Source organism: Lactuca virosa, chromosome 9 (genome assembly GCF_052849685.1).
Source record: "Lactuca virosa cultivar CGN04683 chromosome 9, Lactuca_virosa_CGN04683_v6, whole genome shotgun sequence".
NCBI classification, from domain to species: domain Eukaryota; kingdom Viridiplantae; phylum Streptophyta; class Magnoliopsida; order Asterales; family Asteraceae; genus Lactuca; species Lactuca virosa.
In genome coordinates this window covers 93,463,467-93,479,118 of record NC_136434.1, presented here as the reverse complement: position 1 = coordinate 93,479,118, position 15,652 = coordinate 93,463,467, and the positions used below count along the sequence as shown (strand labels likewise).

The 15,652-nt window shown below is 39.6% G+C and overlaps 1 protein-coding gene across 1 annotated transcript in view; it reads left to right on the top strand.

Annotated features, from left to right (window-relative positions):
- Positions 1 to 10,584: 10,584 nt before the first annotated feature.
- Positions 10,585 to 15,652, top strand: part of LOC145135540 (protein PHOSPHATE STARVATION RESPONSE 3-like) — a 29,740-nt gene continuing 24,672 nt past the window's right edge. The window contains exons 1-4 of the mRNA XM_079069803.1: positions 10,585 to 10,712; positions 10,873 to 10,949; positions 11,134 to 11,173; positions 11,582 to 11,639. Coding sequence (XP_078925929.1) covers positions 10,607 to 10,712; positions 10,873 to 10,949; positions 11,134 to 11,173; positions 11,582 to 11,639 — 281 coding nt within the window. The 5' untranslated portion in view covers positions 10,585 to 10,606. The remainder of the gene's footprint in view (positions 10,713 to 10,872; positions 10,950 to 11,133; positions 11,174 to 11,581; positions 11,640 to 15,652) is intronic.

The following is a 15,652-nucleotide window of genomic DNA, read 5'->3' as shown; positions in this document are numbered from 1 at the left end:
CATTCAAATGGTTAAAACTTTTTATACGACAAACTCTTTACATATTTTACAAAACTCTTTTAAACTTATATATTGTCAAAATCATGTCTATATAGATATAGTTATATAAATAAGGTTTAAAGGGCTTAGGACTGATAATTCGCTTTATTTCCTTTTCCTTGTTTGGATGTGGACTTAGGGTATCGGTTGTTTTTCCGAATGTCGTTTAAATCTTAGTTATATATTACGTATATGTATGTAGATATAAAAGTACTTCCAATCAGTTCAATACCTTTGGGTAGCAAAGGTGTACAAACATGATCAGTCATTCAATTACAGAGCTTACTAGTAAACTATAATAGGTATAGTTTAGAAGATTACCACTTAATATTTCTAGAACAATGAAACTTACATGAGTTAGTTCTTACATGAGTCAGTTCATACATGAGTCAGTTCAAACATACTATAACTAGAACTGGAAGAAACATACTATAACTAGAACAGGAAGAAACATACTATAACTAGAACAGAAAGGAGCATACAATAACAAGAACAGAAAGGAACATACATCCTTTTATAAGAACAAGATAACATTAATGTGAGACCACTACTTCACGGCATAGCAATATACTTGTTATGTCGCGTTTTGTAACCAGAGTCTCCTGGAGGGAGAGCGGGCATTGTGTGTATAGATCTATACAGGACTGACAATCCCACATCCCAACTGTTAGCTACAGTCCGGCAGACAAGCCAAGGGGTGACAAATGTCACATCAGTTTCGACGCCAGCAGGTCGTCGTGTTAAATACTCGTCAATCAGTATGGTTATAACCACATCATATTTTAACCTTAATTAACAAATTGATTTTAAGGTAGTTAGTGCTTCAGTAGTTACTTTGTACAACATTACTATACACTTTCATTTTCCCATTACATTCATATAGTGATATTCTCACATAAAAGATAATGTAAGCTATTTTCTAGTAATGATAGTCATAAACTTGGGAAAACACTCACTTTTACAAAAGAACAAACATACAAAACAGTCGAGTCTTGGTAGAAGACTACTTTACATTTTAGTAGAAAATATAGGATGTTCTAGGAAGTATACAACACTTTTACATCAAACACTTACAAACACTTACATCAAACACTTACAAACATTTTCATCAAACTTATGAACTCACCAGCTTTAATGCTGATCTACTCTTTCAAAATAACTTGTATTCTCAGGTCACCAGTAGACAGGTACACTGGACCAGGTTTTGAGAAGACGGAGCATGTTCAAGACTCGTCTTTTATTTTGATATATATATTTTTGGTGTCTTACAAATACATTTAGAACACACTTGTATTAATTATATTATTAATGCAATGGATGATGTTGTTGCTTGTTTTACTATTGTGCATTGTTATGATTCTGAACATGACGTCCTCCGCCCCCGAACGTTTCCGTCGTTCTGGTTTGGGGGTGTGGCAGGTAGTCTTGAGCACCACCTCAGTGCTCCCCATGACTCGGTGTCAAACCTCATCCCAACAAACCGGAGTCCTACATCTCCTGCCATACAACATCTCAAATGGAGGTCGGTCGATACTGGCATGGTAACTGTTATTGTATGAAAACTCTGTCAGTGGAAGGTACGTATCCCAGATCCCTCCAAAATCCAACACACATGCTCGTAGCATATCCTCCAGTGTCTGGATCGTTCTCTTGCTCTGGCCATCTGTCTGAGGGTGGTACGCTGTACTAAAATGCAACTGAGTGCCCAGTTCCTTGTGGAACTTCTTCCAGAACCTGGATGTAAACTGAACATCCCTATCAGAGACTACCGATACTGGTACCCCGTGTCTAGCCACCACCTCTCGTACACAAATATCCGTCAAATTCTCAGCGGATATACTCTCAGAGGTCGGAATAAAGTGGGCACTCTTCATCAGTCTATCTATGATCACCCATATGGCGTCCACACCTCTTGCCGTCCTCGGTAACTTCGTAATGAAGTCCATAGTGATATCTTCCCACTTCCACATGAGAATGGGTAGTGGCTGAACCTTACCATGAGGCCACTGATGCTCGGCCTTGACCTTCCTGCAGGTCAAGCACCGCTCCACAAACCAGGCGATCTCCCGCTTCATGCAGGGCCACCAGTAACTCAGTCTCAAATCTCTATACATTTTTGTAGTCCCTGGATGTATAGAGAACTTGGACTTATGCGCCTCCTCCAATATCTTCTGCCTCACTCCTCCAGTCACCAGTACCCATACTCGGCCACACTGTGTCAACAGGCCACGACTATCCTTAACAAACAAAGGATATTGCCCCCAAATCCGCTCTATCTTCCAGTTCTCCTTCTTTACCCCCTCGACCTGAGCCTACTTGATCATGTCCAACAATGGAGAGATCACGGTCATCCTCAAACAAACGTTCCTAATCGGAGAACCTGCCGCCTTGCGGCTCAAGGCATCGGCCACCATGTTGGCCTTCCCGGGATGGTATAAGATCTCACAATCATAGTCCTTCAGCACATCCAACCACCTCCTCTGTCGCATGTTGAGGTTAGATACTTTAAACTCTTGTGATCAGTGTAGATGGTGCACCTCACTCCATACAATTAGTGCCTCGAAATCTTGAGGGCAAACACCACTGCCCCCAATTCCAGGTCGTGAGTGGGGTAATTTGCCTCATGAGGCTTAAAATGCCTCGAGGCGTAAGTTATCACATGCCCCCTCTGCATCAACATTGCACCTAATAACCCTGAAATTGATGCGTCACAGTACACTACCAAATCATCTAACCCCTCGGGTAGTACTAGAATCGGAGCCTCGTATAACCTCCGTCTCAGGGTCTCAAAAGCCAACTGCTGATCCGTACCCCATCGAAATGTCACATTCTTCTTGGTCAAGTGGGTCAAGGGCACGTCAATCTTGGATAAATACTGGATGACTCTCCGATAATAGCCCGCTAGACCCAAGAAGCTACGGATCTCAGAAGCATTCTTCGGTACTTCCCACTGCATCACTGCCTCAACCTTCGTTGGATCAACCGAAATACCCTCCTGGTTGATGATGTGCCCCAAAAACTGTACCTCCCGCAGCCAAAAATCACACTTGAAGAACTTGGCATACAACCTCTCCTCCTTCAGGGTCTCCAATACCTCCTTCAGATGCTGCTCATGCTACTCCTTGGTCTTAGAGTAGATCAGGATATCATCAATAAAAACGATCACTGACCGATCCAGCATCGGTCTGCACACCCTGTTCATGAGATCCATGAACACTGTTGGGGCATTGGTGGGCCCAAATGACATCACCACAAACTCATAATGCTCATACCGAGGCCTGAAAGTTGTATTCGATATATCCTCATCCCGAATCCTCATCTGATGGTATCCCAACTGAAGATCAATCTTGGAAAACCAAGACGCACCCTGTAGCTGATCGAACAAATCATCGATCCTCGGTAGCGGGTAACGGTTCTTCACCGTTAGTTTGTTTAGCTCTCGATAATCAATGCACATCCTGTGTGATCCATCCTTATTTTTCACGAACAGGATCGGAGCTCCCCACGGGGAACTACTCGGACGGATAAACCCCCAGTCTAGCAGTTGCTGAAGCTGCGTAGATAGCTCCTGCATCTCGGGCGGTGCTAGCCGGTATGGTGCCTTCGCTATCGGAGCGGCACCCGACACCAAATCAATACGAAACTCAAACTGCCTCTCCGGAGGCACTCCTGGTAACTCTTCGGGAAAAACATCCCGAAATTCCTGTACAACCGGCACACTGCCCATATCTGTTGTGGTCTCAACCCTCGTGTCCGAGATATAAGCCATAAATCCCATACATCCTTGCTGCAAAAATCTCCTTGCCCTTGCAGCCGAACAGAGGGTCGGCCCCTGCGAGGCCCTCTCACCATGTATGACTAGTTCTCCCCCACTTGGGGTTCGAACCCTCACTAACTGGCGCTCACAGTCGATCAGGGCCCCATTGGCTCCAACCAATCCATCCCGACAATCACTTTCAGCCCTCGCAATGGTATCGGAACCAAATCAACGTGAAACCTCTCTCCAAGCACATTCAGGACACAGTCCTGATACACCCTCACAGCACTCACGGTGCGGTCGTCAGCAATCTCTACCTCAAGCATGGAATCCAAAGTTCCCGGCGCATCCTGAAACTTCTTGCTAAGTGCAAGAGACACGAACGATCGGGTAGCGCCCGAATCAAACAAAACATGAGCCGACATACCATTGACCAAAAAGGTCCCTATACATAAACACAATGCACATATAAGCAATACAAATAAATAGAGAGCAGAGAAGAATAAATACATACCAGCCATGACGTCTGGCTCTGCCCGAGCCTCCTCGGTAGTCAGCTGAAAAGCGCGGCTCCTCACCGCTGGAGCATCCGCCTTAGCAGGGCGGCCATCTATGATCCTCATCGTGGCAGGAGCAGGCGCCACCACTGCTCCTCCCCCTCCCTGCAACCTCGGACAATCGGTCTTTTTATGGCCACTCTGGTTGCAGTGGAAACATATCAAGCCCTTCTTGGGGCAATCTCTGATCACGTGGCCCGATTGGCCACAAGCATAGCATCCCGAGCCTGCCACCTGACAAGCCCCACTGTGCGGTTTACCGCACTTGGCACACCGGCCACGGCCCTTCTGGCCCCTGTTGGAAGTGTCTGAGGTCTTAGGCTTTTTAGCCTGACCCACTGCCGCCTGTGCCTGCTCAGGCTTCCGCTTGGTGCGGAAGTCCAACTCTATTTCCGGCTCACGGGCCTTCTCCACCATCTCGTTCAGGGTTTTGCACCTTGTAAAGCTCACAAACTCCCGGATATCATCCCTCAGCATGGAATGATATCTCGTCCGCCTCATATCCTCATCTGTAGCGTACTGTGGGATCAAAAAAGTTCGTTCCCGAAACTTGGCGGTGATCTCTGCCACAGTCTCGGTGGTCTGCTGAAGGTCATGAAACTCCCTCACAAGTCGTTGCACCTCAATAGGTGGTGCAAACTCCGCATCGAATCGCCGAACAAACTCGGCCCACGTCATCCCAGCCACACCGACTGCTCCCACATGGCTGGTCACCTCTCCCCACCAATCTCAGGCTTTGTCTCTCAGCATACATGAAACAAAACCCACCTTTGCCGCATCAGGGCAAGAACTCGTGCGTTGGGCGTTCTTAATATACGCCACCCAGCGTCAGCTAACAATGGGATCCCTGACCCCGAAAAACTCTGGCGCTCCACACACCTTGAACTCCCGGAACGAGGGAGTTCGGGCCCCGACCTGGCCCGCAGCAATCTTGGCTCTGAATGACCTGAGCCTCTCCTCCATAATCTCCATAATCCCCTCCTTGACCGTCCCAAAGATCACTGGGGTGGCGTCAAGGATGCCCTTCGTAACCTCGGCTGCAATGATCTCGCGCAGCCTCTCGTCAATCGGGTCAGTACCGCTGCCTGATCCGGATCCTGATCCCCCTGTCCCGAATCGTGTCACCACCATGTTGAACTGAAATGTCATAAACCATAATAATTAGGTCATATATATAGGGGATCTTCCCACTCCGGTCCTCTTTAGAGCTGTCAGATCTGGCATTGGTTCGGGTACAGGTCCTATGCTTTCAGTAGTACGGGACCAATACTACCTTCCACACCTACATGTACCTTTACTCAAGGCTCTACCTGATAACTCCAATTTGTCCTACAATAAACCATATCCCACAGACTACCGCATATCTCAAATCCCAGGCTGTTCTAAGATTTTCTCTACTCACAACAATCAGACCAATCATAACATGTTGCCTTTATGCATGCAAATTATACACAGAAAAGGATCAAATAGACTTTCGAATAAAAGATTCTTCCCTAGGACCACAACCAGACAAGGAACATGAAATAAGGCCAAGTCAATCATTCTAAGGCTATAAGCTCCTAACCGTATACAATTTTAAAAGCATACACATAGCAAGTTCCATACGATTATCATAGCTCAAATATCAGTATAACATGGCTAACATAGTGGGGAACTACTTACTTGGCTCGGCTGATCACGCGTGCTGCACTCTCCTATTTTCCAGTTTCAAAAGTTTTTAACTTTTATTTTTGAAAACAATTTTACCATATCCTTAGTTTGAGTCCTGACACACCTAAGAGTGTGCCCGAATCCCTCAAACCAAGGCTCTGATACCAACTTGTAACGATCAATTTTTCAAAAGAAAATTTTCATTTTTAATTATCCAAAACACATTTTCATCATCCACAAAAACCAATTACAATTGTTTTCAAAACTATGTAAATTACAACTTTATTTCAAAATATCAGAATGTCCCATAAAATGCCCGAGTGAGAGTGCACGCCGCGCCATCAAGCCTTGCCCTTGCCCTTGGTCTCAGATGTACTTGAAACAAATCCACAAACTGTAAGCTAATGCTTAGTGAGTTACCCAGAGCATACCCACACATGAACCACATACAACATATCATACTAGCTATAACAACTACACATATCACATAAGCCATGAATACAACAGATAGGGATGCCGTGGGCTCGTCCGCAGGGTCTTACTCCAAAATGCCATGGGCTCCCCACATGGTATTACACCTAAGTGCCATGGGCTTTCCCATGGTCTTTGATAGGAAAGCCATGGGCTCTCCACATGGTCTTACATCCAAGTGCCATGGGCTCTCCCACGGTTTTCCATACAAACATACCACATATACCAATAGCATACTTCCTAGCTCATACCAACTAACATGTCACATAATACAATCTCAACTAGGATACTACATATCATAAAATGGGCCGACCTTGGTGCCTTAGACCCATTGGTATGATGAGGAGACTCACCTCTGTCCGAAGAATCCGAAAGCTGCTCTCCTAACAGTCTGTAACCACCCGCACTGAACAATGATAGCATTATTTAATGTTAGGATCCAACCCCATCTAAGTGGAGAACCCAAATCCCCAAGTCCCCCCATAATGGACGGAAAGTCTTCCTTAGTTAATGGGCCCAAAGTCCTTATCCAAAATCATTAATGGGCCTCATGGCCCAATAAAGCCCAACCATAACATCCATGACCCAAAACAGATAAACTGACCCACTAACCCCAAAACGTGACCAAGCCCAAAGCTCAAAGGCCCAAAACAAATCCAAGTCCAACTGTTGTGCGTACGCTTGGCGTATCACCCTGGTATGCACAACGTACTGATTCCTTGAGCAGTACACGCGGCGTACACTAACTTACGCCCAACGTACAAACAAATTTAAGCACTTCCTTCCATTAAGTGCTTAATACTTGATGTTCTAACATCCAAAACCAAATCTGAGCTCATTAAGACGTCCTAGGGCATAAAGGATCACTAAAATAAATTAGGATTGACGACGTCCTTGGTGTGTTGACGACATCCCTCTACACATCGCAAAACCAAATATGGATCTTAGCCTTAGTAAATAATAAATTAGGATTGAAATAACTATTTAAAGGATCAATAAAATAAACAAGAATGGAATTAAAATTAAATGATGTCTATAAGATAATCCACTAAAATCTATTACTATTAAACATCTAAAAGGATTAGCTAGAATGATGATCAAATTCGTATTTTTGGAATAGTTCTCATTTACGAATAGAAAGATCATGTTTTGGATAAAACTCTTCCCGACCATTACATTTCTAAACTGTTAAGAACAGTTATCGTATAAACATAATGAAGTGAAATGAAATTTCATTTAGTTAGGAGTTGACTATGGGTATCAACTAGCTAACATGTATATATAATCATTTCACTCTGTTTTTAATATGAACAACTTATAAATTTCCATTAAGGAGTTGAATGGATGTAAAGACCCTTTGAGACCCACATAGCCGATCATAGAAACTCCAACTTCAAATATTCCCATATTCATTATCATGAATAAAAGTATCAAAAAGAAAGAAAGTTAGTTGTCTATCTAAGAGCATTGAATATTTTTAGCTATTTTTAGGATGACTTTACAACTGTTATCCATCATGGTACTTAAATTTCGACTACTTGGGGGCGTGCCATTTTTTCAATATACCTGATAGTGTTGGACTACAAACCCTGTGGTTTACACCTTACTTGTTTACTTCTTTTATATATATATATATATATATATATATATATATATATATATATATATATATATATATATATATAGAGAGAGAGAGAGAGAGAGGTAAGTTATATTAAGAACACGAAAAAGCTTGAGAACGCGAGAACAAATCTGAACCATTAAAATATTATGATCAAAGGCTATTATCAGATGGGTTAATTATGTAAATTCCAAACCTCATTAGACTAATTTGTAAACTTTAAAATCTAATTAAGGGAATATTAGCAATTTTGTTTTTATTTATTTACTTAAAATCAATAAATATCCCTAAATTTATGCAAAGTTTTTATACTGGAACGTTTTTACTTTTGTCTCTCTTTATTTATCGGTTTCAAAGCCCTAATCCCAATTTCCACCATTGTCGTTCTAGAGAATCCAGGAAGGGTTATAGATTGTGCAAGACAGAAGGAGAGAAAGAGAGGATTGTGAGATGGAGATGGTATTTTGGTGGCAGCAGAGGCCGACAAGGGCAATCAGCGTTTCGGAAAACTACTTCAGCGACATCAAAAGCCGACAAGTGACGTAGAGGTGGTGGTGCCAGCCACTGGTGGTCGGAATTTGGTTGGATAACAACTGGTAGTCGGAATTTTGGTGGCAGCCATTGCTTCTGATACATCAAGGTACATCCTTTTCTTCCCCGTATCTTAAAAGTGTGTTTTTCCAAAGCATGTGTATAGATGATGACTAACTGATTAATGGGGGTGTTCAGATCTGCCATTAAACGTTTTACTATGACTTCAGTTTTTGTGCTGATAGATAATAAAAAAAGTTACTATAATTTTGAGATGTTGATTATTTAGGATCCAAATTCTCAGATTTTAAGAACAAAAAAATGTGGAATTACTAAGCTATCACAGTCCTTAATCAACTAGTTGTCTTATTATGATTTTGATTTTTGAATCTTTATTTTTTTCATGAATAAAACAACGTGACATTACTAGATGAATCAATAATTCACACATAAACATAACATTTCTGGAACTATTATCTCGCACACAAGCATCCATGTGGAACCATTTAGGTCGCACATAATTTTTAGTAAGTATATCACAGGAAAAGCCCGAAGGAAGCAATTCTCAACCAATGAATCATTCTATTTTTTTTAATTCATCCTTGATTAAACTTATCATAATTTTTTTTTTGCATTGTTGCTTGAGGTGTCTATTTTTATATACAATTTGGGTTTTAATTATTGATGAATAGATGACATCACTTCTTATTCATTGATGATTATAAGATATGTTAAACTTAATATCATTAAGTTTTTTTCATATTTTTTTGATTTATTTTCTGTTTAACCTCATCAAGTTTTTTCGTATTTTTTTGATTTATTAATGTTATTGACATTTTGTTTTTGTATTTGACATTGCACAGAGAAATTAGATGAAATCCATCTCCAAAGGACCGTTGAATTGCTAACCAAGAAACAAAAGTGGAGATATCATTTTATTTATGATTAATAAAAATTGTTATCTCCAAATTATAATTTATTCATTTAAGATTACAACCTTATTCATTTATGATTACAAATATATTTTTATTCACATATGATATAAATATTTTGATTAATAAATTAGCAAAAAAAGAAAAAAGTAAAAAAAAAAAACATTGACGTTTTAATTTTATAAACCAATTGATAAAAAATATTTTTTTATCTTTCACTAATAAAAAAAACAATTCATACCTTTTTTTAGGTAACTACAATTATTATCACTAAATTTAAGGAAATTATGATTAAATTTTAATTTGTGAAAATTTAAAGTTAATACACATTTACAAATTTAGGCTTGTAAAACGATTGGTCTAGAATTGTTCTTGTGTTCTCAACTTTTTTCTGTTCTCGATATAACTTCTCCTAATATATATATATATATATATATATATATATATATATATATATATATATATATATATATATATATAATTTGTTTTCATAACTTTATTTTTATATGTTTTTTTTCCCACAACCTTTATAATAACCTCATTTTTTTATTTTGGTTTATACATTTTTTTCACAATTCGTTTTTATAATTTAATTTTTACTTCGTTTTTACATATTTGTTTTATGACAATTCGGTTTACTTTATTTTTAGATATTTTTTGATAATTCATTTAAAAAAAGCGATTGTTCATTTGTAACCAAACCAAAACTACCCATCTTGGGGCTGTGGCCTCTTTCCCAAAAAAAAAATTACCATTATAATCTAATTTTGCCACTCAAAAAGAACGCATAGTATATGCCGAAACTCATAGTATATGCCGAAACTCACGCAAACGTTATATAGATCTCCCCTCCTAGGCTCCTAATTTCTTAATTTCTTTCCTTAGCACGCATCGCCAGTTGACTTTTATTGTTTTCTTGGAAACATCTCGATCTTGTAGTGTATCTGTCTTCGCTTCGTCCCTTTATTAAACTATCCTGAAGTTGTCTTTTCCTTTTGTGCAATCCCCGAAACGGGTTAGCTCCAAAGGAAAACGTATTATCGAAGAGATGGGTACAAATCGCTCTGATGGTGCGGGGAAGGAACGATTGAAATGGACCCAAGAACTTCATGATCTGTTCGAAAAGGCAGTCAATCAGCTTGGAGGCCCTGATAGTAAGTATTGAGAACTCTAGGAAGTATAAATAATGTTTGCATGCGAAGGGATCTCTGTTGCTAAATGGTTTTAATGTTTGCATGCGAAGGGATCTCTGTTGCTAAATGGTTTTCAGTAGAATCTTGTAGTGATATTGTTTGATCATATACTATTTTGTAGGGGCAACACCAAAGGGTATACTGAAGACAATGGGAGTAACAGGACTTACAATCTACCATGTCAAAAGTCATTTACAAGTAAATTATCTCTATCCAATTTTGTTTCTCTACCCTTATCTTTCTAGCAGCTCTCTTTACGTTCATTGATGCATATTTAAACAAACATTAAATCCGCGTGTGAGATTATAACTTAAGAACTTTAGATTATTTTACAATAAATAAGTGAACAAAAAGGTTAATACAATCTTTATTTGTCTTGCAGAAGTACAGGATGTCCAAATTCATCCCTGAATCATCCAAAGGCAAGTTTAACTGGTTAAACCACTCCAACCATCAAACGAAACCAACGACCCACAGTTGATGCTACAACTGAAATGACTGGCCGTGATTAAGAGAAAAAAAAACATAATTATGATACAAGAAATAGAATTGAGAACAACTCCTTTTGAATAAAAATGAAGACAGATAATCAAGCCAAAGAGTTCCAAAAAATGTTATGTCGATCCCTTTTTGTTATTTTTAAAAGAGGATTTACTTTAACAACAGAACTATGACAATACCATCACCATTTTCTTCCATTATCTCTAAAATAACACCATTTTGGTTCGGAATAAACTTGATATATATAAAAACTGATAGGATGAAATGAATTTGCATGTCCATACACCTCCTCGGTTACTTACGTTCTATACACAACTATATGCATGCAGGAGATAAATTTGAGGATAGAAACATATCAGAAATTTTTCCGAACTTCAGCAAAACGTCGTGAGTTTTCCTATATACTCTCTCTCTCTCTCTCTCTCTCTCTCTCTCTCTCTCTCTCATTACTGGAAAATAGACTTTTAGCGACATAGCCAAATGACAGATTGACAATAGATTTGGTCATCCAGTCAACGGATTTGGAGATGTCTATGTATTTATGTATATATGTGTATGCATGGAAGCTCGGGAGTCATTCAAGTGACAACTTCGGTGGACCAAGATTTTATAACTTGTGTATGCTTGCTAAGTATGTTTTTTAACAACAAGCCGATATACTGAGAGCATCTAGCGATATGATAGGGTAAAATTGCAAGACATCCAACATAGGGTCCATACACTAATTCTCCCAAACAAGATTACTGATGCTTTGGTTTTACATTTAATTCAAGTGAATGCATAAGATTTAATATCAATAACAATAGAATTGACAAAAATAGCCTTGCTATCAAACACAACTTGATTCCTGCATCCCCAAAGAACCGACAAGTAAGCCTTCATAAGAGTATCGAACATAGAAGAAAGTTGTCCCAGTAAGCCTCCTAACAGCAATACCATCAGTCCAATCCTCCAACATGGGCAATGAATCAGGAAAAAACCACCATCGATTGTGTATCCATCACCATTTGAGTAAATAGGAGGGGTTGAAAGGTCTAAGAGTCCCAATGTCCAAACCGCAAACTCCTTCCAACTTAGGACCTTTTTCCAAGCCACCTAAACAATCTTTTTACCACCACCCCAAAAACATGTACTTCTTATACTCTCAAGTTTCTTGATGATATTAAAAGGCGCCTTGAACAAAGATAAGATATAGCTACCAAGACTCCCACATACGGATTTGCAATGAATTAGGTGTTGTTTGTTTTTTCGAAACGAAAAAGCCTAAAGTCTGCGGACTACCTCTGCAACCCTCTGTAGCAGAAGAGGTGGACCAAACGACTGCTGTATTTAATAAAAAGTTTGTTTGTTTTTTAACGTCTGCAGACTGCTGCAGTAAGTTAAAGTAAGGTGTGAAGAGGTTTGAAGCAGTTGGTCTAGAGCTGCGCCACGCAACACACGCGCAATAGTTTTTAAGTCAGAAGTCTTCTGAAAAACAAACAACTGTGAAGGGCCAATTGTTGCATGTGTGCTACACGGCGCATCAATAAGTGGTCTGAAGTGATTTTTTTAGAAAAAACAAACAACACCTTAGATGTTGACCACTAGAAAGGCTTCTAGTCTTCCAAACCAAGAGCTTCCTTTGGAGTTTGTCAATGATTGGTCTCCAGCTTGCAAGCTGAGACATTTGAGAATCTATGAGTCTGAATCTTGGTTGTTCTCCCAATCCACAATGAATGAGTCTGTTTGAGGTCACATAGAGATTTGTGTGCCTACAATAATTCCTATTCTTCTAACTTTTGTTAACACAACCAAATAGACTGCTAATTTTATTTGTCTTGAGAATTTTGCTATTCATTATTCCATCTTGTCTTCCTCTACCCACACCTTTAGCATTTTGTCAATGTAATATTCCTCATCTGATAACTCTTCCAGATTAGAGTCCATATTTAATGTCCTCGTCGATCTGTGTTGGTGTGATCGAGTTTAACTGCTTTTGTTCAAAATAGAAAATCGAGCATGTCTTATCTTGATTTCTAGAATCACTGTTTTCTTGTGTATTTAGGTTGATATCCATACACTTCGTAGGAGAGTTCTCATCCAAATTGTGTTGATCAACTTCCAAAGATTGTATAGGCTGAATATATAATTTTTTTGGGGGTTGAAGGACACTTTTATTCAGAATCGGAACAAAAGGATGAGCTTACACGGTCAATATTACAAGGAAAGAAAACAACAATCTAATACTTATACCCACTCTAATTATTACTCTTTATCTCTCTCTATTTTTGTGGTGCTCTACAGATGAAGTTGGAGCCTTTATTTATATCTAAACCAACCACTAAAGTTATTGTAGTTATTTATTGTGTTCACCATATGAAATGAAAAAGCTGCCATTTGTAGTTCTTATTGTCAACATAGATGGTGGTGCAGCTACCCATGTCATGTTTAAACCTAAGTCATGTTTACACTTAGATTCTCTCCCTTAAGCCAAACTTGGCTCGAGATTCGTCATGCCGATCATGTTTCACATTTCACCATGTTTCACATATGCCAAAGGCTTTGTAAAGATATCTACCCGTTGATCCTTCGAATTGATATATTCCACTCCAATTTGCCCACGTTCAACACATTCTCGTATGAAGCGATAAAGAATGTCAATGTGTTTGCTTTAACCATGAAATGCGAGATTTTTCATCAATGCAATTGCTGACTTATTTTAGACATATAGGGTGATAGGCATGATATGATGTCCGCTGAGCTCCTTTACGAGATTAGCAAGCCAAATGGCTTGACATGTTGTTGTTGTAGCTTCCGTAAACTTGACTTCACACGTGGTCAAAGAAACAGTCTTTTGCTTTTGGGATTGCCAAGTGATTGCATTTCTTCTTAGATAGAAAACCATACCATTTGTGATCTTGCTATCAACAAGGTCACCTCCAACATTACTATCGGTAAAACAACCAAGTCTTCCATTTCACAACCCGTTCCTTAGTTGAGTGCATAGTCAATGGCTCCTTTCACATATCGTAAGATGTGTTTTACAACTTAGAAATGCAAAGTGGTCGGTTTTCCATGAAACGACTTGCAATTCCAACTGAAAATGACAAGTCTGATCGAGTATGAGTCAAGTACCTCAAACAATGTAACGTCCTAAAATTTAAGACTAAAAATTTTGATTTTTAAATTAATAAAATCATTATCCAAAACATCATCATAAAAACCACGGTGAATCAGAGTGTATCAATAACATCCAAATACTTCGGCGTAATATAGAAATGCGGAACGATGTGGTGTGTGCACTGCAATCATCCAGGCTCTTCCCCTTCGAACCAGATGTACCTGAAACATAAAATGAAAACCGTAAGCACAAAGCTTAGTGAGTTCCCTAAAATACCACATACCATACATATCAAACATATAGTGGGCCTTGCCCGTCATCGGGCCCCACAAGGTATCAGGACCCGCCCGACATCGAGCCCCGCTCGGTAAACAGATATGTCAGTCGTCAGGCCCTGCCCGGTATACATATAACATATAAACACATAATCATACATACATATGCAATAATCACAAAGATAATTAGCATCCAGGATAGTCATTAGGCCCTGCCCGGTAAACATATAAACACATATCACATGCAAGAGTCATGCAGACAACTAGCATCCTAAACATACAAACCATGGCCGTCATTGGTGCCTTCGACCCGCTAAACACAATGAGGAAACTCACCTCTAGCTGTTGAAACTCCCAAATAAATCTCGGTCTGCTGGTCCGGTAAATCCCCGTGCTAAAATCAAGAAATAATATCCAATTAATAATTGGATCTCGACCCATAATCAAGAATCTAAGCTACTTGTCTAATATCCAAGGTAAAAGACCATTTTACACTTTTTCTCACTTGGACCAAAACTAAGGCCCAACCCATTGCTTAAAAGGCCTAAATTCCCAAATGGCAACCCAAAGCCTAATATGGCCCAATCTTTCAAATTGGGCCCAAAACCCCATCACGGGCCTAAATCCAAGAGAGCCCAATATACCAGCAAAAACCCAAATCAGAAGCCTAATGGCCCAACAAGGCCTAACCTTAGAACTCCAAAGCATGACCTAATTCTGAGAACATCAAGTCCAAGAGTCCATCTACTGAGTACGTGGGGCGTACTAAGCTCGTACGCTTAGCGTACTCCTTCCGGGGCCAGTACGCGCAACGTACCAACTAGGTACGCCCAGCGTACTCCCTAAAATACCAATCCACTCCATTTTAAGCACTTAATCAGTTAAGACCTCTTGCCAAACTCTTAGATCTGATTCTAGAGGGTAACTTATCACGTAAAGTTAGCTACTTTACACCCATGCATGGCTTAATGGGACTCAAGGCTCAAATAGAGCTTAATAAAGATCTTAATATTTGCATGGACCAA